The 26,781-nt window shown below is 35.1% G+C and overlaps 2 protein-coding genes across 19 annotated transcripts in view; one reads left to right on the forward strand and one right to left on the reverse strand.

Moving 5' to 3' along the window:
- LOC103546832 (uncharacterized) overlaps positions 1–1,221 on the reverse strand; it is a 42,454-nt gene extending 41,233 nt beyond the window's left edge. The window contains exon 1 of the mRNA XM_070579461.1: positions 1,023–1,221. Coding sequence (XP_070435562.1) covers positions 1,023–1,221 — 199 coding nt within the window. The remainder of the gene's footprint in view (positions 1–1,022) is intronic.
- MARCHF7 (membrane associated ring-CH-type finger 7) overlaps positions 1–26,781 on the forward strand; it is a 52,001-nt gene that overhangs the window by 8,720 nt on the left and 16,500 nt on the right. For 10 of the 18 annotated variants that reach the window (XR_011528377.1, XR_011528379.1, XR_011528378.1 and 7 more), the window contains 3 exons: positions 9,065–9,229; positions 23,689–23,884; positions 25,498–25,650. Coding sequence is in view for 12 of the 18 variants with exons in the window: in XM_070580029.1 (XP_070436130.1) it covers positions 9,077–9,229; positions 23,689–23,884; positions 25,498–25,650 (502 nt within the window). In the remaining 6 variants the exon portion in view is untranslated. Of the gene's footprint in view, positions 1–6,723; positions 7,016–9,064; positions 9,230–23,688; positions 23,885–24,486; positions 24,605–24,705; positions 25,651–26,781 lie in introns of those variants that run through there. The other 8 variants (XR_011528376.1, XR_011528375.1, XM_070580026.1 and 5 more) reach the window with 3 other exon arrangements.

Raw genomic sequence — 26,781 nt, forward strand, 5'->3', positions numbered from 1 at the left:
TTTTAGATTATCTGGCTTACTCTTGTTATGTTAGAGTAGGAGTGATGTTCTCTTGTGGCTTTCTATATACTAAGCAGATATGGAACACTTCCCCCCAATTTTATTTGATTTATTTTGCTTTAAAACATTCAAGCAGAGAAAAGTTGGGAGAACAGTAAGATTAATATGTGTATAACTTGACATATATTTAGTAGTCGCTAATTTGCCATATTTGCTTTATATCTATATAGATTATATGTCTTTACATATATTTGTTTCCTTAAATATGTGTTCTTATTTCAGAACCGTTTAAAACTAAGTTGCAGACATCATGACACTTTACTAAAATTCAGTTCATATTCAGACTTTCTGTTGTTTTTTGAATCAGGATTCAACCAAAGTTCATGCATTGGATTTGATTTTGTTTCTTTAGTCTCCAACTAGAACTAGAAAAGCACTTCCATGTTTTTTCTTTGTGACATTGACTTTTAGAAGAGTCCAGGCTAATTATCCTACAGAATGTCTTCCATTTTGGATGTGTCTTGTTCTTATGGTGTCATTTACATTTAATTATATTTATTGTATTTTTCTGTTTAGTCCTTTTTTCAGGGGCTGTCCTTTTTTCAGTGTCCTCTTACCTGCACACATTTTTCAGGCTTCTCTTTATTTAAACATTTTAAACATAGTTATTTTATATAATCTCTCTGTGAAATACTTGATTTGATGTTTTTGTTAGTCTATCTTTTCTCTTGTCTTTTGTGTCTCAAGGACCTTGTTTGTGGTGCCTTGTTTCGTTGTATGCTTAGTTATCAACCTGCTTATTATACTTGAGAAATTGTTTGTAGAAGTTATCTGAAGCCTAGCATGAAGGCTCATTCCTCCAGCAAGATTTGTGTTTGCTTCTGCCAGGTTCTTGGTGGCTTACTAGACTGGCACCGTCTTAAACCAAATTCACTGTTTGAACTTATAATTACCATCTAGGGAACATCAGTCTTAGCTGCAAATCTGCACAATAACTCATTTGCTTCTGTTTTAATTCTTACCCTGTCGTGGCCCTTTGGAGTCCCGCTGATTGTGATGAGGTGGCTTGTTAGATTCCTCACCTTGTACATGTCTTGGGCTTTGATTTTCTTGCATGAGACAGGCAAATGAAAATTCAGATTTTCTGGAATTCACAAATGCCATCAGGGCAGAAGTGGCTTTTGCACTCTCATATCTCTTGGATTCCCATTTTCCCATCATTATTGACCTAGTAATTCCTTATTACCTTATCACCCTTCATTTGTATTTTATCTAACGTTTTTCATTGTTTTGGGGGAAGAATTGGTTTGAATAATCTGCAGAACTGAATATTCTGTCCCACAGTATTTTGTGTATCTGCTATTATACTTGTATTATATTTATTTTATTTTCATTCATAACCCCACCCCTGAAATATGGATTCAGGAGATAGGTTTTATTATTATGTTCCTAGAGTTTAGTACCCTGCCTGGTATATTACTCAATAACTAACTTTAATTTCTTTATTGGGGGGGGGGCGGTGGGGAAAGAGTAACTAACTTAAAAGTTGAACTGGAACGGGGTGGCCTGGTGGTGCAGCAATTATGGCACTGCTTGGCAAGCCATGCTGTGGTAGGCATCCCACATATAAAGTAGAGGAAGATGGTCATGGATGTTAGCTCAGGGCCAGTCTTCCTCAGCAAAAAGAGGAAGATTGGTGGCAGATGTTACCTCAGGGCTAATCTTCCTCAAAAAACAAAAAAAGTTGAACTAGAACTAGGATTTTTTTAAGGTAGTACGTAGTTGGAAATGAAGTGAAAAAGGTAGGTTAGAATTCTGGATGCTAGACCAAAGAATTTAAACTGCCTGTTTAAGGTGGTAGAAAAATAATTGAAAGTTTGATTGGGAATTAGTGCCATCACTAGTAGAATGAAAAATAAAAGAAGAAATGTGTGGATTAATGATGAGTTCCCTTTAGACGAAGCTCTGCGTAGTATTATTAGAGACAAACTTTGTTGGTTTTCCCAGAGGAGGCCTGATATCCAAGTAAATTCTTGCTGGAAAACATTGTAAAATTCCATTTAAAATTGTCTATTTTACTATAAGTTCAGAGGTAGTTTTTCAGTTGTGTTTAACATATGACTATGAAATTTTGGTAACTTGCCGCATCAGGCACAGAATTAGTTACAGAATTGTGCATGTCAGGTAATGACTTAGAATTCCTTTTGGCTTTTTACCTGTGCTTACAGAAAGTTTAAGGTAAGATTATTTCCACAGAGTAGATTTGAATTGTGCTGTTTATAGGTAGGAAAAACTTTTTTGGTCTAAAGATCCTTAATAGTGTTCAGCAGGCCACCAAAAACATGAACTTGCTTTAAAGAGCTCTTGAGAGAGTTTCCTAGGAAGCCCAGTGGAACGAAATTACCTACAAAAGAACAGTCAGTTTTTTTAGTAGCTAATAGGCCACGGGTTTATGAGATGGACAGACTATGTAAATTGTGGAGTTGGTATAAATACCTGTTTTCCACTCCTATTTATATCAGTCACTATTAAAATTCCTCAAGGTGGGGGGCGCATTTAATATAGTAAAAGTATGACTAATTAGGTAAACAAGCAGTTACATATCAGCTCCAGAGAATCTTCACCCATCAGACTTTATTTCAGAAGTTGAAAAGTTCCTCACATATTGATCATAAGATTTTTGTGGTTTTGTGGCTCATTACCTTCTTTCTGAATTGGAAACAAGTTCTGGAGAATGGAAAGTGTGGCCTCTTGCAGCTGTCAGTGCCTCAGCTTACTCAGTCATAGATGTGTTGTTAAGGAACATGAGGACACAGTTATGGTGGACCCATGAAGGCTAGGACTTGAGTCGGGCTCACAGAGAGTACACATTAAGTGTTATGGAAGCTTCATAGCAATGATGAGTGCTGTATGCAAATTGAGTGGCAAGGCATGGCAGACAGGTGCATATCTCTTCTGCTCCAGCTTCTCTGTCCTGTCTGACTTCACTTATAAAACACAGGTTCAAAGATGAAATTAGTAATAGTTTCGAGATGTTGGCAGCAAAGCTGTTAATCAAGCACAGGGCCCTGTGTGTCTTCATAGGTCACACACCTATGAGACCAGCCTGGTGATAAGCTTTCTGTCTTATCACCAAACAGAAAGAGAGCTCAGGGGCTGGCCCCATGGCCCAGTGGTTAAGTTCGTGCATTCCGCTTTGGCAGCCCAGGGTTTCCCCAGTTCCGATCCTGGGTGTGGACATGACAGCACTCATCAGGCCATGCTGAGGCGGCGTTCCACAGAGCACAATCAGAGGCACTTAAACAACTAGAATATGCCGCTATGTACTGGAGGGCTTTGGGGAGAAGAAGAAAAAAAAGATTGGCAACAGTTGTTAGCTCAGGTGCCAATCTTTAAAAAAAAAGAGAGGGCTCAACTGTACAACTCTGGAATCAAATCATAAAGAAATTTAGGTTTAAAGAAACACTGTATAGTGACAGAAGGAAACCAGGAGACCGTTATGTTGACCATTGAGGAAAGATTATACATATGAACATTTTTTGTGCTGTGCTCTTTAAGTCTTGGTTAAAAGTATTAGGCTTCAAACACCTTTTTTCTGCTAGTCTTATTCTTGCTTATACTTTTCCCTTTACAGCAGTTATAACTGTTTAAGCTATTTATTTGTGTAGTTTGTTTTCTACTAGACTACAGCTTCTTCATAGTCGCTATCTCAGTATGTTCAATGTTGTCCCCTCACCTCATCCCCTTGTTTAGTACTAATGTGCACACTAAGCATCTAAAAAAAAAAGTATTTGTTAAATGAATGAATGAACTTGAAAAGATGCCACATAGTACCTTGTAAATAGTCTAGTAGAAGTTTTTCAAGGACTGCACATTTTATTTTTTTTACTATTTTTTGTGCTTTTGACCTACAACTTATGCAACCAAATTATATAAGTTTTCTGGTAACACCTACATTGTGAAAATTCAATCAATTTGTGTAGAGGAGTTGCCAAAAATAGTTGAATACAGTATAAATTATCTCTCAGAGGACGCTGCCTCTTTGCCTTTTCCCAAGAGATTTGTTTTGCGCAGATTTCATACTAGGTTAGTTTCATTCTGCAGGTAAGAATTGGGTTTAAATGTAGTCAGAGTAAACTACGAGAGGTATGATTAAGAAGCATTATTGTTAAAGAACCATCTGTAGGCCTGTTCTCTTAACAAGCATTTTGTCATCCTGTTTAAAATCCTCGGATCATATATACGGTCCCTGTTTAGTATTTTCATAACCTTCTTGATAAAATAAATATGCTACTTGCTAAATCATTTATGGGCTTTTGCATGTCAGTGTTTAAACATTAATATTCTTTCTACTAATATATACCTTCTTTAAATGTCCAGTTCATAAATCACCTCTTTTTAATAAATTTTGTATGGATGTATGTTATATAGTTTATAAAAAGCTTTGGAAAGATTTATGTTAGGTAACCATATGCTTTTATCATTCAAACCAGGCCACTTTTAAGAGACAACGGAAGCACTATTAATAATTGTCCCGGGATAATGAGCACAAATTAGGACTTTTCTGGCCATAAACTAGGACTGTTCTAGGCAAACGAGGAAATATGGTCATCCTACTTAAAAGGAAAACAGAAATCCTTTGCCCCATCCTTTACCTCATTCCCAGTCCCACTTTCCAAAGGCAGTGACCCTCAACTTTTTAGCTGTTCTAAAATTTACCTTCACATTTCTAAATGATGTGTTTATACTGTTATTTCATGTTTTTCAACATTACTTCTATTTCATTATCCATCATTGTCCTTACTTCCCCTACCCACCTCCATCCCCCAGCATGTTTGTAGCAAAATTATTGATTTAGTAGTCTGTTTACATTATTATAATTATGTAAATATTAGAGTTCACCCAAGCATAGCAGTACATCCTTTCTTGAACAATAGCTCTATTTTCCCAGATTAGAAAATTAATTTATAAATTGCTATTTGTTCTGTGTACTCAACATATTTTCCCAGTGTATCATCATCTCTGCCACATGCCAAAATAGTTTCCATAAGATGTTATTTTTTTTCTTAGAACTTTACTTCCATTATCTGTGATCTTACTCCAATCTGGATCGTTTGCTCCCTATGCTTTCTGCATTCTTTTGTTATTGTTTCCTAGATTCCATGTCTGGTTCTTTCATTCTTTACATTCCCATTTTCCTAGGACATGCTCTTCATTTAGCTTCCTATGATTTTTGTGGGGGATTTTGATTGATTGTTTTTTTAAGATCTTGCATGTCTAAAAATTTGTTCTATTCTCTACCTCAGTCGTTAGATTGAAATTCAAGTCTAAACAGTTTTCTCAGAACTATAGGCAATGCTTTATTGTTTTAAGAGTTATTAAAGTTATAATTAAGAAGCCATTCTGATTACTGTTCTTTTATGTGTGACTCACTTTTCCACTCTTGTAACTATAAGATCTTCCCTTTATTTCTCCTGTTCTGAAATTTCAGGATGATAAATTGTGATGAGTGGTCATCTTTTTTCTCTGATCCTGCTAAGTACTTTTGAACCCTTTCAACGTGGAGATTTGTGTCTTTCAATTCTAGAAAATTTCTTTTATTGCTTTGGAAATGTTCTCTCCTCTATTTTCTTCTTTCTATCTCTGTAACCATAGTTATAGTCATATGATAACTCCCTTAGACAATTCTATTTTCAAGTTAGATTTTCTACATCTGGGAGGTTTCCTCAGTTTACTCCCAATCCTTATGTTGCATTTATTTCAGTGTATCACATTTTTTAAGTGTATCGTTTTAAATTTCCACAAACTCTTTGTTATACTCTGATTGCTTTCTCCAGCATCCTGTTCTTATTTTATGAATGAATGTCTTTTGGGATAGTAGTTAGCTTCTTTCCGCACATTTTCTCTAAGTTCCTTTTTTTGTTTTTTACTTTGATGTTAGAGGCCTTCCTTGGGTACCAAGTGATCCTTGATGTTTGTCTATTAGAGGGAAGGACTAAAAAGCTAATTAGAAACTCTTGGTAACTAGTGGACCTTGCTGTTGGGTAGGATGGTCAGATGACAAGTTAGCTTTGTAATTGGGAGCATTCCAAATGTCGGTATCCAGAAATCTTATCTCTGGTGTTTTGTTTGGTGTCGTAAGAGTAAAATCCCTTTGTCTCCTGATAGCATTTTAGAAACATATCAGGAGAGTCCTTGGGTCTCAACATTGAATATATAGATTTGTTTCTTATTCGCTATGCTTACCCTGCAAAGAAAGGGGGAAAAATTGCCTGTGAGATCCTTATTCTCTGGAGAATAAATATCCTATTTTTGGAAGAGTCAAGCTAGAGGAAAAATTTGGGGTTTTACTGCTTCAGCTACAGATTTTAGTTCAACAACTTCTTTTCAATTTCAGTCATCATCCCTTTTTATGGTACCTTGCATTTCTGGGTCTTGATTCTTTCTATGGGGCAAAGGCCAAATGCTTTGCTTATAGTTCCTACCTCTTTCTTGGTGTGTAGCTTCATCCTCTCTGCTGAATTACTCTACCTCTCCTCCTACTTTTGATTTTCCAAATATATATTGAAATCTCTTGCCTTCTGTGGTTGCCTTTCCTGTCCTTTTCATAGTTATAGCTTTTGGATTCATTTACTGTCATTTTATAGGAGTTTCGGAAATAGGGCCCAAAATTAACGCATAAGAGTAACCTGTCTTGTTTAATTTGAAGTTCAGAACTGTTATTTCATGACCCTTTTTGATGAGCTTTCTTTGATTTAATCATATCCCAGTATGACTTTTACTCTAGTTTCTCATTAGCTAGATATTCTTTTTTTTTTTTGAAGATTAGCCCTGAGCTAACTACTGCCAATCCTCCTCTTTTTGCTGAGGAAGACTGGCCCTGAGCTAACATCCATGCTCATCTTCCTCTGCTTTATACATGGGACACCTACCAAAGCATGCCTTTTTGCCAAGCAGTGCCACATCCGCACCTGTGATCCGAACCACCGAACCCCAGACTGCTGAGAAGTGGAAGGTGCGAACTTAACTGCTGTACCACTGGGCCAGCTCCAGCATTAGCTAGATATTCTTAGTTGAATAATTTTAATTGCCATTGGGCTTGTGTTATATCTTTTTTATGTTTGTTATGTATCTCCTACGGCAGTATACACCATATGTTTGTTGACGTTTTTTGCTCTCTTCATCCTTTCTTGTCATTGACTGATAGCGTGTTTTTAAGATAAATATTCTTTTGTAGTAACTTTTAAAGTAGAAAAGATGTAATTGATCCATAACTTAGTTGAGAAGTTAATGAAGTTACATGCTGAAAATAAATTAGATATTTTTAACTTAAATGCCTAAATTTGAAAATTTTCATAAAGCAAATATACCTTATCCAAGCTGCATATGAGATGAGTACCTCTGTTATTACTTACCTTAATTTCAGTCCACTACCAGAACAATAAGAGAATAATTTTTTTTTTTTTCCCTGAGGAAGATTAGCCCTCTGCTAACTGCTGCCAATCCTCCTCTTTCTTTCTGAGGAAGACTGGCCCTGAGCTAACATCTGTGCCCATCTTCCTCTACTTTATATGTAGGACACCTACCACAGCATGGCGTACCAAGCAGTGCCCTGTCCGCATCCAGGATCCGAACTGGAGAAGCCCGGACTGCCACAGTGGAACGTGTGCACTTAACTGCTGTGCCACCGGGCCAGCCCCAAGAATAATTTTTGACCTCGAAAGTGGTTGATTGGGAGAAGTTGAAGAGATTATTGTGATTCCTTTTTATTTACTACTTTGTTTTGCCCTTCTCTTTTTTCTGCTCTCAAGACTGGTGGCATCTCAGTTATCCAGAGGCCTCATTGTAAATCCTTGCCTCAGAAAATTTTTAAAGTTGTTTTTTCAATTTATAAAAGTAATGTCTTGGGGCCCGCCCCGTGGTGCAGTGTTTAAGTTCACACCTTCTGCTTTGGCGGCCCGGGGTTCACTGATTTCGGATCCTGGGTGTGGACATGGCACCACTTGTCAAGCCATGCTGTGGTAGGTGTCCCACATATAAAAAAACTAGAGGAAGATGGGCACGGTTGTTAGCTCAGGGTCAGTCTTCCTCAGCAAAAAGAGGAGGATTGGAGGCAGATGTTAGCTCGGGGCTAATCTTCCTCAAAAAAAAAAAATTAATGTCTTTGCAAGCAGCACTATTTTAATAGCCTAAAACTGGAAACATTCTAGTGTCCATCCACAGAATGGGCAAATAAATTGTGTGGATTGATACAATGGAATACCATATAAACCATGTAGGGGGAACTTACTGCAACTGTATGCAGCAACATTAATGAATCTCACAAATATAATGTTAAGCAAATGAAACCAGACATAAAAGAGTATATATTTTATGATTCCATTTTTATATATGTTGTTAAAAATCAGGCATAGCTAATGATGACTCTTAGTGTGGGTTGAGGATTATTTAGTGAAAAAAACTTAGATTTTTTTTTTTTCTTTTGAGAAGAGTAGACAGGAAATCAAATTACATTATATCGTATGATGTCTTAATAAAAGAATTTACAAAATGGAAGCACACAAAGAAAAATGCTTGTTTTAAGACCATGACCAGGAATTGAATGGGGAATGTATAGACTTCCCAGGCGCATAGAAAGGCCTATGAGAACATATTATATTAAGGATTGTGCAAAAATAGTACAGTATAGCTAATGCACGTGGTATGAGTATTGAATGCTGGTAATAGATAAGAATAGCAAGAGCATCAAGGACAAATTTGTGTAGGATTTTAGATAGAGACAAAATTGAGTAAGGAAAAGAGCTCAGGCTTTGGAAACAACAAATCTCAGTTCCTCATCCCACTTTTATCATATTTGCTTCATGTTATGGACAGTAGGAAACCTTTGGTGAACTTGAGACCTCTGCCTTGTAGAAGAGGGGTGATGATAGTCTCGCATTTTACCCTACCAGATATAGTTAATTTGCATGTTTAATTCTTGATTTGAGCTGATGATTAAGGAGGATTAAAAGTTGAGGTTTGCATGTCTTCCCAAAGGTGATTAATCAAAATTTGCATTTCACAGAAAACCTTAAGAATGGAGTCTAAACCTTCAAGGATTCCAAGAAGAATTTCTGTTCAACCCTCTAGCTCTTTAAGTGCTAGGATGATGTCTGGAAGCAGAGGAAGTAGTTTAAATGATACCTATCACTCAAGAGACTCTTCGTTTAGACTGGATTCTGAATATCAGGTAACATCTTAATTTGGAATATATGTACACAGTCTCTTTTTCAAAATCCTTGGCTCCACATGTTTTTTGGATTTTAGAAAAGTAATAGAGTGTTTATAACACCCTCAGCTAGATCTGAGGCATCATGTAATCAAAACACATTAATATATCTGCAGCAAAATGAATTAATGTTCATATCAAGTAGCAAAAAGTTAATGTTTTTCAAACTTTTTGGACTTAAGAATTATGAATAAGGGATTGTGCTGTTATTTAAAATCATCATACTTTCCAAACACTTAGAAACCTTTTTACTTGAAATTTTAAGTTTTGATTTAAGTATAAATTTGACTAAATTAGTCAGTGTGAATGACTTTGTCAAACGACTGAAAACTGCCTACTTTTCTTTAACATTATGCTCATTCGAGTTTTCTCTACATGTACAGAAAACAATGGTGGAATAATAATTGTTAAGTGTTTTCTTTGAGAATATGACTTGGAAATATTTTGCTTTTAATGTTGATGATTATTAAATCAATAGGCTGTCCTTTTGTGAAGATACATCACTAACAATCTTTTAGATGGACTTTGGGGTTTTATTTTGGCGAATGAATTTTGGAGTACATAAGCTACTTTTATGGAGCTAATTTTCCTTAGGACTAACAGTGCTGTGGTTTTTTAAATGGCTTATTAGTGCTATAACATGGTAGCTGTAGTATAAAACAGTATAAATCTCGGAAGGCATGACTTGTAGGTTTAATGCAATTTATCTTGCTCATCTTTCAAATTTAAGTTTATTGCATTATTGATTGAACAGCTAATTCAACCACATGTGATTTTCTAAAGTCTGATGTTTAGGTAATTTCAGTCTTTTAGTGAAAATTTCTGTTTAAGTCTTAAGTATTTACATATTTATATATCATGTGATGTACTATATGACAAAGTCTCATTTAAAAATATTTCTGTTTAAGTCTTAAGTATTTACATATTTATATATCATGTGATGTACTATATGACAAAGTCTCATTTAAAAATATTTCTGTACAGTAATAAGCATTTTACAAAATATTCCAAGACTGAAATTAAAAAAATAATTTCTCTACTAATGCCCACTGCCCACTTCTTGACTTTGTATGAACAGTTTACTAGGTCTCATTTTAAATGTTGGTTCATAATGTACTTTTTTATTCTGTTGTTAAACAAGAGTGTGTTTACCAGAGGTACAGAATCATATATTTTACATTCTATAGAAATGTTGTGGGTTAAATGACTGTGACTTATTAAAAGCACAGATTTGGTTTCTTTCCTATATTGTCTTTACAAAATTTTGCCTACTTATTTTGTCTAACTTTTCATATAACTTATTAGTCAGGACCACAGGCTCTGAAACCACAATACATATACTGCCTGGATTGGAGTCCTGTTCCACTACTTGCTAGCTATGTGAACCTGGGCAAGTTACTTTACATCTTTCTTTCTTATTTTCCATGTCATTTGGTTGATCGAGTTGTTAGAGTTAAATGAATTAATACATTGAGTGAGACTAGTGCTGCCACATGATAAACAATACATAAATGTTAACTACTGCATTTGTTTTATTATAATTGTTATAGTAATCCTAATATTTTAGATGCGGAAAGTCTTGAATATATTTAGAAAATTTATTGGCGTTCACTTTAAAATGTAACTGTTTTCAGGACTATTCCTTCCAGCTTATTCTTAATGTCATAGATTATTCCAAAAGTCTAAGTTTTTATTGTGGAAGAACAAATGCAAGCATAAAAACAAATTTGTCTTTTATTGATTATGAATAAGATTAATCAGTTTGGTAGATTTGGGGGTTTTCCTTTAATGTTCTTCAGTTACTTTAAATGGCTTCCAATCTTTTTTTAGGATTGATTATAGGAACCTTTCTGATCTGTTTTTTTTTTTAAAGATTTTATTTTTCCTTTTTCTCCCCAAAGCCCCCCGCTACATAGTTGTGTATTTTTAGTTGTGCGTCCTTGTAGTTGTGGTGTGTGGGACACTGCCTCAGCATGGCCTGATGAGCGGTGCCATGTCCATGCCCAGGATCCGAACTGGCGAAACCCTGGGCCACCAAAGCAGAGTGCGCAAACTTAACCACTTGTCCACAAGGCTGGCCCCTCCAATCGTTTTTTTTTTTTTTTTGACGATTAGCCCTGAGCTAACTACTGCCAATCCTCCTCTTTTTCCTGAGGAAGACTGGCCCTGAGCTAACATCCATGCCCATCTTCCTCTACTTTATACGTGGGATACCTACCACAGCATGGCTTTTGCCAAGCAGTGCCATGTCCACACCCGGGGTCCAAACCAGCAAACCCCGGGCTGCCAAGAAGTGGAACGTGCTCACTTAACCACTGCACCACCAGGCCGGCCCAGCCCCTCCAATCTTAAATCAACTATTCCTAGCCTGCTTTGCTTTTTAGTTTTGATTCAGAAACTGAAATTCCTTTGCTAGATATTTTACTTTTCCATTTTCTCTTATTTTGAGAGTGATAGAAATAATACGTGTAAAGCACTTAGAACAGCAGTGCCTGGAACGTAGTAAGAGTTCAAATGTTACAGTTATAATTATGACGATTGTTATTGCTAATATTATCATCATTTCCTGGTTTTACATTGATTAAAATAGATAATTAATATCCTTAGGGTGTAGTATAATAGGTTATTAGAATATTTAAATTACATATTGCATGTTTAGTTTTATTTAATATTCTTAAGATTACTCAGTAAAATGTATACTTAATGAATGGAAGAGACCTTTAAATATCAAAGGGAACATTTTTTTTAAATTGCTGATGCTTTCTCACTCTCTGTTGTCTGCAATATAACACTCCCATCTTATCTCAGACACTTAGTGAAGCTGAAGCTTCAGAAAAGAGGGTCAGGTCTAGGGCATAGTAGATCAATTTCTGTTGTTATGGATTAAATAATATGGAAACGCCTTATATTTATACAGTGCTTGACATTGTATGGAACTTTTTCACTTTTAATGTTAGTTAAATAGGACAAATACTTGTGTCATTTCATGGATAGGGATCTGAAATCTAGAAAGATAAGTTGTTCCCCCTAGTCACATGATTAGCGTTTAATGTACCCAAGCTTAAGTTTCTTGAGACTTCTGGATAGCATTGTTTCTTTGGGAAAATGTAGGTTCTAAGTTTTGAACAGTTGATTTTCTGAGTATTTTTTGGTTCTCGGCCGTTTGTAAGCTGGGCTACCTCTGTTATTAACCTTGCTGGTGTTTCTATTACTCCTTTAAATTTTTGTTACAATTGAATGGTTGAAAAGTATGATCGTTTTATCTCGTTGATAACAGTAAGTAGAATTTCAGATATTTTTTAAAAGAGAATTTAATTCCTTTAATTCATATTGTTAAAAGTAAAAACTTGGGAATGTTCTGTGACTATGTAAAGAAACATAAAGTTACTTTTATATATTTTTCTGTAACATAATTTAAGCAACCACTAATCCCACTATACTTGTGCTTTGTTGAGAGATTGATTACTTTTAATATGAAATAATAAAAAATGAGGCTTTTTATATGGTTCTATGTGCTTTTTACAGTTATTTACATCTTTCTCTACTTTGTAGATCAACTCTTACAGAGCTCCCTACCACTGCATGTTTTGAATAGTATGTGTTCAAGAATCAAAAGAACCACTGGTCATTATCTTTATTTATTTATTTTTTTTGCTTATCTACTACAAGAGTAGCTTCAAGGAAGTAAATACATACGTATATACACAATAGGACAAGAAAATGAAAATAGTTTTAAAATGGAATCAGGAAAAGTACTGATAAAGTACTTAGAGTGGGTCAAGGTTGTAGCACTGACAGGCATTTGTAAGCCCTGCAGTTTTAAAGTTAAACTTGGATTCTTGTTTTGGGTATCAGGAAGATCAGAAACACATCCAGCTCTACAAGGAATTTGTTCTACAAGGTATTTGTTCATAAGGAAAAGGGAGCAGTGCTTGCCAGTTTGGTCTGAAAGGGAACTCTGAATGATATAGTGGACAGTGTCTTCAATGTAGTTCATACTGTGAGTATATACCTAGTTTTGTGAAACTGTTTCTTGGTAAACCTCACTGTAAGCAAAGGACATGATGCCAAAGAACAGCTCTGTGGAAACAGTTCTGTAAAAGGCCAGTAGAGCGATCAGAATACTAAGTTTTTGCTAGTCTGTCTTGATCCAGTTAGTAAACCTAGTGTGTTTTGAGGGATAAATGAACTCCAAGTCCTTTGATTTTGTATAAATGTAAGGTTTCTCACCTGGATTTGTTATAAAGTTGGGCATGATCTTAAGATCAACTAATGTCTTTTTTATGAAAATCGAGAAGACTACTCATTCTGAATAGAAACTAGAATATAAGACTTCACATTAGTGTGGAGATGAGTATTCTACAGCACATGAATATTTAAAACAAGAAGTCAAAGTTCTGAGTTGCTTATGGCTAAGGTAATTTTGGTCTGGAAAATTTTCAAAGCAGGAATTATCATAGTCAAGGCATTGATTCATGAAAATGAGCCAAGGAAGAGCATTTCATTGTGGACTTGCTTACGTTACAGTGCATTGTATGACTTCCCATGATTAAGCATTGTCTAGTGGATAACATTGCTTGTGTTTGTAGCAATCGTGAAGGTTCTTTTTTTAGCTGTCGCTACACTGTCTACCCTTTCTCCCCCCAGCACCAAGCAGCACTAATTTACTTCCTGTGATTTCCCTATTTTGGACTTTAATATACATGAGTGGAAGCATACTATGTGGTCTTTTGTAACTAGCTTCTTTCACTTAGCATGTTTTTAAGGTTTATCTGTGTTGTAGCATAAATCAGTACTTCCTTTTTATGGATGAATACTATTCCATTGTATGGATATGCCACATTTGTTTATCCATTTATCCATTGATGGACTTTTGAGTTGTTTCCACCTTTTGGCTGTTATGAGTAATGCTGCTGTAAACACTCATGTGCAAGTTCTGTGTGGACTTGTTTTCAATTATCTTAGGTATACACCTAAGAGTAGAAATTGCTGAGTCATATGGGAACTCTATGTTCAGTTGTTTGAAGAACTGCCAGACTGTTTTCCAAACTGGCTGGACTATTTTGTATTCCCACCAGCAGTTATGTATGAAGGTTCTCATCTTTCCACATCTTTGCCTACACTTATCTTAGATTTTGATTCTAGCCATCCTGTTGTGGGTATTAAGAAGTATCTCATTGTACTTTTGATTTGAATTTCTTTAGTGACTCATGGTATTAAGCATCTTTTCTTGTACTATTGGGCTATTTTTATATCTTTGGAGAAATGTTTGTTCAGGTCCTTTGCTCGTTTATAAATTCAGTTGTCATTTTATTGAGTTTAAGAGTTTTTAATGTCAAATTCCACTTTTTCATTGCTGGTAGATAGGAAAGCAGTTGACTTTTGTATATTAACCATATATCCTGCAACCTTACTATAGTCATTTGTTAGTTCCAGGAATATTTTGTCAGTTATTTCAGATTTCATACATAGGTGATCATGTCTTCTGAGGACAGTTTTATGTCCTCCTTCTCAATCTGCATACCTTTTCTTGTCTTACTGTATTAGCTAGAACTTAAGTACAGTGTTGGAAATGAGTGGTGAAAACAAGAACAAAGACAGCCCAAAGTTAGTAGAAGGAAAAAAATAAAGATTAGAATGTAAATAAATGAAATAGCGACTAAAAAGACAATAGAAAAGATAAATGAGACTAAGAACTGATATTTTTGTTTTGGTGACAAAAATTGTCCCTGAGCTATCGTCTGTGCCAGTCTTCCTCTATTTTGTATGTGGGACACTGCCACAGCATGGCTAGATGAGTGGTGTGTAGGTACATGCCGGGGATCTGAACCTGCGAACCCCAGGACACTGAAGCAGAGCATGTGAACATAACCAGAATGCCACCAGACTGGGCCCTAGGGCTGATTTTTTTTTATGTTCATAATTATTATTTATTTTATTTTGTTCTTATTGAGGTAACGTTGATTTATAACATTATATAAATTTCAGGTGTACATGATTATATTTCGATTTCTCTGAAGGTTACATCATGTTCACTACCCAAAGTCTAATTGCCATCTGAAACTACACATGTGCCCTTTTTGTCCCTTTTGCCCTCCTCCCTCAAATAAAAAAAAATCAGAAATGAGGAGATATTACAAATGGTACCACAAAAAGTACAGAGGATCATAGGGACTGCTATGAACAATTACATGGCAGAAAACTGGACGACCTGTAAGAAATGAATTCCAAGAAACACACAATTTACCAAGACTGAATCATGAAGAAATAGAAAATCTGAACAGACCAATAACAAGTAAAGAGATTGAATCAGCAATCAAAATCCCCCCAACAAAAAAAAAGTCCAGGACCAGATCACTTTAGTCATCAGTTCTACCAAACATGTGAAAAAGAATTGATACCCATCCTTCTCAAACTCTTCCAAAAAACAGAAGAGGGGATAACACTCCCAAACTCGTTTTACAAGGTAAGCATTATACTGATACTAACACTAGACAAGAACACTACAAGAAAAGATAATTACAGGCCAGTATCCCTGATGAAGATAGATGCAAAAATCCTCAACAAAATTTTAGCAAACCAAATACAACAATATAGCAAAAGGATCCTACACCATGGTCAAGTGGGATTTATCCTTGGAATGCAAAGATGGTTCACCATCCACACGTCAATTAATGTGATACACCACATTAACAAAATGAAGGATAAAAAGCATATGATCATCTCAATAGATGCAGAAAAGGCATTTGACAAAATTTAAAACATCTATTTATGATAAAAAACTCACAACAAAACGAATATAGACAGAACGTACCTCAACATAATAAAGGCCATATGTGAGAAGCCCACAGCTAACATAGTACTCAATGGTGAAAAGCTGAAAGCTTTTCCTCTAAGATCGGGAACAAGACAAGAGACAAAGATGCCCACTCTCACTACATTTATTCCACGTAGTATTGGAGGCTCTAGCTGGAGCAGTTAGGCAAGAAAGAGATATACGGTATCTAAATCAGAAAGGAAAAAATAAAACTGTCTCTGTAGATGACATGATATTATATATAGAAAACCCTAAAGACTCCACCAAAAAACTATTAGAACTAATAAATGAATTCAGTATAGTTACAGGGTACAAAATCAGTTGTGTTTCTATACACTAATGAACTATCAGAGAAATAAACAGTTCCATTTACAGTTCCATAAAAAAGAGTAAAATACCTAGGAATAAATTTCACTTAAGGAAGTGAAAGATCTGTACACTAAAAACTATTAACACTATTCATGAAAGAAATTGAAGAAGACACAAATAAATGAAAAGATATTGCATGATCATGGATTGGAAGAGTTACTGTTAAAATGTCTGTACTACCCAAGGCAATCTACAGATTCAGTATAATCCCTATCAAAATGCCAGTGACGTTTTTCATAGAAATAAAACAGTCCTAAAATTTGTTTGGAACCACAGAAGACCCCAAATAGACAAAGCAGTTTTAAGAAAGAACAACAAAGCTGGAAGCATCACGCTTTCTGATTTCAAACTATATTACAAAGCTGTAGTAATCAAAACAGTATGGTATTAGCATAAAACAGACACATAGATCGGTGGAATAGAATAGAGAGCCAAGAAATAAACCCAACTATATATGGTCAATTAATTAATGACAGAGGAGCCAAGAATATACAATGGGGAAAGGGCAGTCTCTTCAATAAATGGTGTTGGGAAAACTGGATAGCCACATGCGAAAGAATAAAACTGGACCACTCACTTAGACCATACACAGAGATTAACTAAAAATGGATTAAAGACTTGCACGTAAGACCTGAAACCATAAAACTCTTTGGTCTTGGTGGTGAGTTTTTTGGATTTGACACCAAAAGTAAAGGCAACAAAAGCAAAAATAAACAAATGGGACTCCATGCAACTAAAAGGCTTCTGCACAGCAAAGGAAACCATCAACAAGATGAAAAGGCAACCTTTTGAGTGGGAGAAAATATTTGTAAATCATATATCTTAAAGGAGTTAATATCCAAATATAAAGAACTCATAACTCAATAGCAAAAAGCTAAACAGTCTGTTTAAAAAACTGGGCAGAGGATCTGAAGAGGCATTTTTGCAAAGAACACATATAGCTGGGCCAACAGGTATGTGAAAAGGAGCTCAACATCACTAATCGTCAGGGAAATGCAAATCAAAACAGCAGTGAGCTCTATCACTTCACACCTGTTAGCATGGCTGTTACCAAAAAGATAAGAAACAACAAGTCTTGATGAGGGTGTGGAGAAAAGGGAACCCTTGTGCACTGTTGGTGAGAATGTAAATTGGTACAGCTACTATGGAAAACAGTAGGAATGCTCCTCAAAAATGTAACTACCGTATGATCTAGCAATTTTACTTCTGGGTATTTATTTGAAGACGACAATAACAATTTGAAAAGATATCTGCACCTCCATGTTAATTGCAGCATTCTTTACAATAGCCAAGATGTGGGAACAACGTAAGTGTTCATAGATGGATGAGTGGATGACGAAGGGGGCGTGGGTGTGTCTGTGGAATGCAGTATAATTCTATCACAAAAAAGGAAGAAATCCTAACTTTTGTGACAACATGGGTGGACCGATGGACCTTGAGGACATCATACTGAGGAGAAAAACAAATACTGTATAATCTCACTAATATGTGGAATCTAAAAAAACCCAGTCATCGGGGCCAGCCCCTGTGGCTGAGTGGTTAAGTTCAAACGCTCTGCTTCAGTGGCCCGGGGTTTTGCGGGTTCAGATTCTCGGCACGGACATGGCACTGCTCTTCAGGACATTCTGAGGCAGCATCCCACATAAGACAACCGGAAGTACCTACAGCTAGAATATACAACTATGTACTGGGGGTGGGGGTGGGGGTGACTCTGGGGAGAAGGAGGGAAAAAAAGAAGATTGGCAACAGATGTTAGCTCAAGTGCCAAATCTTTTAACAAAAAAAAAGACAAGACCAGAAATCGTAGATATGGGAAACAGATTGGTGGTTTCCAGAGGCGAGGAAAGTGGTGGGGCAAAATGAGTGAAGGTGGTCCAAAGGCACAAACTTACAGCTGTAAAACAAGTAAGTGATGGGGCTGTAATATACAGCATGTTTACTGTTGTCAATAATACTGTATTGTATATTTGAAAGTTGCTAAGAGTAGATCTTAACAGTTCTCATTACATGCAAAAGAATATAACTGTGGTTGTAGATGTTAACTAGAGTTGCTGTGGTGGTCGTTTCACAATACAAACCTGTATTGAGTCATCGTATTGTACACCTGAAGCTAATATATTGTTAGGTCAGTTATATCTCAATTTAAAAAAAAGAAAGGAAAAAAAACAAGGAAGAATGAGATAAAGAGAAAAAAAGAAAAGGAAGTATGAGATGGGCAGTGCTTGCCTTGTACCTGATCTTAGTGCGAAAGCTTTGAGTTTATCTCTATTAAATATGATGTCAGCTGTATGATTTTGTTGCTATTCTTTATCAAGTTGAAGAAGTTACCCACTATTTCTAGTTTGCTGAGAGTTTTTATGATAAAAGGGTGTTTAATTTTATCAAATGCATTTTCTTCATCTATTGATGTGATCATGTGATTTTGTTTCTTTAGCCTGTTGATATGATTAATTACATTAATTGTTTTTTTGAATGTTGAACCAGTCTTATGCACCTGGGATAAATTCCCCTTGGTCATGGTGTGTAATTTTCTTTATACTCTCTTGGCTTCAATTTGCTAATATTTTGTTGAGGATTTTTACATCATCTGTGTTCATGAGAGATATTTGTGTATAGTTTTCTTTGTCTGGTTTTGTATTAGGGTATTGCTGGCCTCATAGAATGAGTTAGGAAGTATTTCCTCTGCTTTTGTCTTCTTGAGATTGTAGAGAATTGGTATAATTTCTTCCTTAAATTTTTGGTACAATTCACCAGTGAACCCACGCAGGCCTGGTGTTTTCTGTTTTAAAAGGTTACTAATTGTTGATTCAATTTACAATTATAGGAGTTTTTTTAATACATTCCAGATACGAGTTCCTAATTAGATATATGATTTGCAAATATTTTCCCATTAAGATTTCTTTTTACTGTACAGTTTTAAAGGTATTTACGTTGGGACTATTTTTTAAACTTTTAACGAAATTATTTTCTGAATGCAAATATTGATTTATATAGTACTGATAGTAAATGAATAATGACTTTATTGACTATTCTTTCAGTAAACCTCTTGTTGGAAGGGCAACCTAAATAAGTATTATGAAGACAGACAGAAATAAATAAACAAATAAATAATTGGATGCCTGCTCATTATAGAAAGTTTGGAAAATTTCTTTCCCTCCATTGTGCCTACAATATCTATAACCCATTAACTTTTCAAACTGTTTGATAGATGATTTCTCAGTATACAATGTAGTATTTCTGCTTTGATTGGGCTAGATAGCCCCCCTCCTTTTACTGAGTTATAGCTCACATACTGTACAATTTGCCTTTTTTATCATAGATGGCCTTTTGAGTTGAAAATAACTCAAAAAATGTTTACTCCAGGAGCCAAATTTGTTACCTATTTTGGGTAGAGACTGGAAATTTAGTGAAAATGAAAGATAACTCCATGAAAATCAAACAAAAATTTGATAACTCTCTATCCACTTATTAGTTTCATATGAGTGTTCATAGCTTGGAGGTACCAAATGCAAAAAGATTAATGGGACTTATCAACTTTAAATACTTCAATGTATCAAAGGCCACCATGAAGAGAGTGAAAAAAAAGCTTACAGAATGGGAGAAAACATTTGTAAATCATAAATCTGACAAGGGGCTTGTATGCCAGATTATATAAAGAACTCTTATATCCTAACAATAAAAAAAAACCAATTTAAAATGGGCAAAGGAGCTGAATAGACATTTGTCAAAAGATACACAAATGGCCAATAAACACATGAAAAGATGCTCAATGTCGTCAGCCATTACAGAAATGCAGATCTAGACTACAATGAGATACCGCTTCATACGCACTAGAATGGCTAAAATTTAAAAAAAAAGACAGTAACAAGAGTTGACCAGGTTGTGGAGGAATTGGAACCCTCAAATATTGCTTGTGGAGTTGTAAACTGGTACAGCCACTTTTGAAAACAGTTTAGTAATTTTTCCAAAAGTTAAACTTCGAGTTACTATATGACCCATCGTTACATCCAAGAAGATTAGAAGCATATGTCTACACAAAACTTGAACACAAATGTTCATAGCAGTGTTATGCATAATAGCCAAAAATGGAAACAATCCCAAAACTACTTTTTGAAGCATCCGTTGTCCACAAGACAGAATACTTTGGAAACAGACTCATTACTTCATTTGGCCACCAGTATCTAGACAGCAGAAGAGATAAGATAGCTTATAGTTAAATGAATCCCATACTTTATTTAATTGTTAAAAGAATTCAGAGGGGAAAAACATCATTGCTTCAGACTGAGGATGTTTGAACAGTGGACAAAATTGCATTGGTAGGAACCAAGTAAAGGTTTGATTTTGAATTTAAGCCAGCAGAATAACTGGTAAGAGTTTTATTTCTCCTTTCCATATACTGATAGTAACAAACATTGTGGTTTCTGGGATGACATATAGGCTGCATAGGCTGCTTTATGAGTTAGGAAAATTGTTTCCTAAACAGTGAGTGTGTCTTTATTTTACCAATAGCCAATGCCTGAAAACTCTCGAGTGGCTGTAGACATTGTTCATTTCTCACATTGTCTCCAAATTTGATGAATTTTTTTTTTTATTTTTCCTTTTTCTCCCAAAGCTCCCTGGTACACAGTTGTGTATTTTTAGTTGTGGGTCCTTCTAGTTGTGGCATGTAGGATGCCACCTCAGCATGGCTTCATAAGCAGTGCCATGTCCATGCCCAGGATTTGAACTAGTGAAATCTTGGGCTGCAAAGCAGAGCGCACGAACTTAACCATTCGGCTATGAGGTCGGCCCCTAAATTTGATGAATTTTTATCTTTTATAATTTGCTCTCTGTTCCTATTACTGTTGTCATAAGGAGTTATTTCTTGCTATCCCAATGACTTCCTAGTTGATTTTTCTACTTTCTCTCCACTTCATCCTTTTCATCTTCTACAATGCTCTAAGGATCTTTGTAAGAAGTAGTTGATCTGATGGTATTTCCTCCTTCAGTAGTTCCCAAAGTCATATTTGCAGAAGTACTATTCAGTAACAATTTGTCCAGTCCATGCAAAATGAGCACAATAAGGGGAAGTTCTGGATTTTGTACAAGGAGAATTTATTGAATTAAAAAGTCGGTTTTTCTTGTTTTCTTCATGTCTGGGGAGCATATAAAATGCACTTTTTAAAAAAAATTGGTGACAAGATTAGATGGTATTTACTATTTTAGATTTCTTTAGTTGTGAAAAGTGGCACTTCTTTCTAAGTTTTTAGTTAAAACACTTTTTATTTTCATCTCTGAAACCCAAAAGTCTTAGAGCCACTGGCCTGTAGGATAAGGTTCCTAGTACCCTGATAATGACATATAAAATGGTTTGGTTTGGAAATATGTGATGAATTCATCTGTTAACACTATTCCAGTTCATTGATTGGGGCTTTGTGGAGTACTTGGTGCAGAAGGCTTGTGAGACCAAGTTTGTGTTAGGCTGAAGAGAGCCACATTCAGTTAGCAAAATACTCTCCGGGCAAGGGATGGATGAAATCTTGATCTAGCCCATAGGAATGGGCTTTTTCAGCTTTGCATCTTCTGCTTTTCTATATATGTGCAAAGTTTATTCTGTAGAATTACCATGAACTAATACGGTTCCTTGAATGATGCAATATGCTTCTCATAATTAAAGCATACTAGAAGATCAAGTAAGTAGTAATGCCTTAGAAGAATTCCTATGGTAGAGTGTTGTCTGTCTGTAATCTCCTTTATCATTTGCCTGCCCAATGAACTCTGTCACCTTCTATGAGTCCTCCCTTACTTTCCTTAGATAGTTAGGCTTTTGCTTTTCTGTAAAACTTTCAACATACTTCCTATTATAGTAACTTATGTATGTTATAATTATTTATTTATTTGTTGTCTATACTCTAGAACTCTGATGGAGCACATTATTTTGGCTCTCATGTTTATCATGTGAATATTAGATTAATGTAGACTGAATGTACGTCCCATGATATATTCCATTTTTAGCATTCTTTTGTCAAGAAATATAACACGTAAAAGAACTTTGTTTCATTTTAATAGTTTAATAAAATGAACATTTACCACATGCTTACATATTAAAATGGTTTTAAAATTGTTTTTTCTTTTATTCCCTAGAAATTACTTTTATTTTAATCTTAAATAAGCTATTGAGAGATTGTATGCCAAATCTGTCTTCGTCTGTTTCTTTGTGTGTGTGTGTCTGTCTCTCTATCTCCAGGTAAGAACTTTGCAATAAAGGAAAAATGATTGTAAAATAAAAGGACAGTTTCAATAATTGTGATTGAAATATTATGTTCTTATTATTTCAACTGAGTTTTTAAGGAGACTATTTTTATGCATTATATTGAGTAAACTGCTTAACCAGTTAAAGAGTTAGGGAGAAGCAGTTTGTACATTGTGAGTGACCTTTGTGTTATGCGTCGTTTTATTTTGTGTACATACATTTATATGTTAAAAGAGAAAACCATGGGCTAACATTTTTAAAATATGTACTTGTTTTAGTTGTTTGTTTCTTCATTAATGAAGAAATTCCAGATATTAGGATTTTTTTTAAACATATTTATAGTATTATATGATTGTATTCCTGATAATGGGCTAAATTTTTTATTACTTGAAAGATCTCATTTTCCTAGTAGTGTATTCACAGTCAGTTTACGTATTAGTGCCTTTTTGTTTATCCCATCCACCTCTAAGAAGAGGAAATGGGGACCAGCCCAGTGGTGCAGTGGTTAAGTTCACACTTTCCACTGTGGCAGCCTGGGGTTCACGGGTGTGGACCTATGCACTGCTTGTCAAACCTTGCTATGGCGGACGTTCCACATAGAAAGTAGAAGAAGATGGGCACGGATGTTAGCTCAGGGCTAATCTTCCTCAAAAATAAAAGAGAAGAGGAATAGGTTCCTCAGAAGGTTGAAATATTAAACCAGGAAAACACAGTGATTATAAAGTTTTTGTTCTTCAGTATTTCCTAACCTAGTGTTTATAGACAGTTACATAGAAGTTAAATTAATCTAAATCAGATTGATTACCCAGCAAAGTACAATTACAGTGTAAAAGAACAGATCGGTAAAAGGGAACAAAAACTCTGAGAAACCTTCACGGTAGAAAAATTTTTGCTTGTGAGGAATGAATGGTCCTTGGGAATTTATTAGAGCATTGCAGCTTAAATTTAATACTGAATACAAGCATTTTTTTGTTCTTTAAAAAAATTTTTTTTAACTTACAGTCTACATCAGCATCAGCATCTGCATCACCATTTCAGTCTACATGGTATAGTGAATCTGAGATAACTCAGGGAGCACGCTCAAGATCACAAAACCAGCAACGGGATCATGATTCAAAAAGGCCTAAACTTTCCTGTACAAACTGTACATCTACCTCAGCGGGGAGAAGTGTTGGACATGGTTTAAATTCAGTATCAGGTAAGAATTAAGTTTGTGTAAGAGTCATTATATATGTATTTTGGACTAAAGCCTTTTTCCCAAGACATAGTGTATTAAGCAGGTAGAGTACACTTAAGACAGTGAGTAAGAAATGTAGTAGAGTTTCCAAAATCTTACCTCAAGTTAGCTAGAACTGAAATTAACTCTTCGTTTTTTTCTAAATTTGGTACACATGTCCTACACAAACAGTATATTAGCAGATTTTAATTAATTGGAATAGTTGATATGTATGATAATCAAATTGGTAAAAGTGGCATGTATTGTGATAGTTATTATAGGAAGTAAATTTTTTAATTGTTACTAGGAAAGCCAAGTTTACTGATAAATGTTAAAAATATTTTCTAAACGTATTTTTTGTAAATGATAAATATTGTAGTATCTGATATTTATTTTCAGAAAATGTCAAAATTCTTTAAACAAAAAGTCATTGGTGGTATTCTAGTAAAAGTTCTGTACAAGGAATTAGAAAGCCATGATTCTAGCCCTCTAACTGGCTGTGGGGCATTGGACCAAATCACTTAACCTCTCTGAGATTTAGATGGTTTTGTACATAAAACTCCATGCTTGGGATTTTGTACTCAGGGACACACAGTTGTTGGACAAATTGGAAAGGTCGTTTATTGAGAGGGCAGAAGCCTCCCTTCTTGCTTATACTGCTCTTCAAATGAAGCACTAACCAATGCCTGAAATAGTTTTAAGGTGAGACAGAATTTGTGATGACACAATTGGAGATAAATTTCTTGAAATGTGTATGTATTAGTAGTCAAATCAGTGTCAGCGATTCTTTTCTATTTTGATAGGCAGGACCACCATGGGAAAGACTGCCCATCTGAAGGATATTAAGAGTAGTGTGATGGATAAGAGCAGACTGACCTTAACTTTGTAGACAGACACCATTGTGCAGAAATATCTTTGTTCTCTTCTGCTGTGTGAAGGCATAGCATTAAATTCCTTGGGCCATTTCCCTTAATGAAGAGGAATTATTAAGGCTCTTGGGAGTAGGAGAGGAAGAGCCAAAATTTCAAGGTAAATAGTGAGGGGAAAAAAGTTTTGAGACTTGAATGAAATCATATCTAACAAAATTTAGATTATAATTGCAGTGATACATTACTTCTTAGAATAAGAATGAACCAAGTATGGTGGCAATGATAATATTTGGTAAAATAGTGTTATAACCTCCAATACAACCTCTTCCATTTCAAGATGCCTTTGATTTTGATTTTGGCTGTTCTCCACTGTCACTTTCATTGACTTTTCATGAAATTCTGCATCTTTGGCAAGCTTTGCATTTTTGTTCTGTAGTCATTTTATATCATGTTTACATTGTGTGGTCAGATGTTCTAGAGAGCGACTGAGCCATTGGCATCGTGGAGGGGGTAGATTTTAGTGTTAGAGAAGAACGTGTTTGAGTAGGAAATAATGTAAGTGATGAGTGAATAATTTTGCTGTGCTGAATTTTGCTTCTGATTGCAACTATGTAACTGGGGATTCCTATAATAAATCACAATAATCTCTGTGTGTAATACTGAAGATTTGTTATCATCAGAAACCTTGAGCTTTCTCTGAATTAAAACTTCTTCAATTATTTTGAGATTCTTCTTGGAGGCATGGTCAGGTTCCCAGATCTTCATCGATGGTACTTGGATCATTTGGAACTGACTTAATGAGAGAGAGGAGAGCTGATTCCTCCGTTAGTAATCTTGTGGACTATAGTCACCGAAGTGGTGATTTCACAACTTCATCGTGTATGTATAAACACTATTGTTATATGTAACTTATGTAATAATGTTATGTTTTCCTCTTTATGGATATCATTAAAATCACAGTAGAAAGGAATAAAGTGAATCTTAGGAAGGTTTCAGGATAGTTTAATATGTTTCCTATTACCTCATTTGTTGTTTTGCTTTAAAGAATGTAAACAATTTAAAATAGATGTACATGAGTATCCAGATTCTGTCTGCCTATAATTTTTTACTTGCATTTTTCCTTTTAAGAATGTATATCATAAAATATACTAAATAATTCTTGTATTCTCCAATATAATTTGCCTTATATAGTATAATAATTACTTACAGTTAAATTCTGAACTAAAGATTGAAATCACCATTTAAAGACATAATTTAGAATTACTTTAGTTTAATATGCATGTGCCTTTATTTTCATTCAGTTGAAATAAATACCCACACTGTTTCTGTCAGGGTACATAAGCTTAAACTTCTCAGAAATAAGTACCATAAAATAATAATACTAAGTAATTGAAGACAAAAGGTGCTAATGGAAGTTGACAAATATAGCAGACAAAAGTGGAGTTTGATTTAAATAGAAGAAAATACATTTATTTTTAAAGGTTTAGGTAATTTTAAATAATCTTATTGGGGCAAGCCTTTGCTTTATTTAAGACAAATGAAAATATGTTTTTATTTATTTGGCTTTGGGTGGAGGAGCTTTAGTGGACAGTATCAATAGCTTCCAGGTTTGGAGATATAAAAACACAGGATAGAATAAATTTATTCCAACAGTTTATCCTTTCATGAGGTTCCATGTATTAGCCCAGTAGCAATCTAGCTCTTAAATTAGGCATATGGCTAAGTATTCTTTATCAACAAATGCTATAGTACTTCTCATCCCATTTGAAGATGAGACCCACCAGTGGTGTACTTTTAAAATTGGAGACGCCAGGCCTCTATTCTGACTCTTAGCTTCCCAGCCAGTATTAAAAAGCAGAGGTATGTCTGATGAGTAACCAGGGATAAGAACCTCTGCTGTTAACTTGAAAGAAAAGATAAAAGATGGAAGAAATTTTTAGCTGTTAGCAAAGTTTGTCATAAAACTCAAAGGTTAATAATACTTACATGAAATAACTTTTGTACTTATTG

Source organism: Equus przewalskii, chromosome 17, assembly GCF_037783145.1.
Source record: "Equus przewalskii isolate Varuska chromosome 17, EquPr2, whole genome shotgun sequence".
NCBI lineage: Eukaryota > Metazoa > Chordata > Mammalia > Perissodactyla > Equidae > Equus > Equus przewalskii.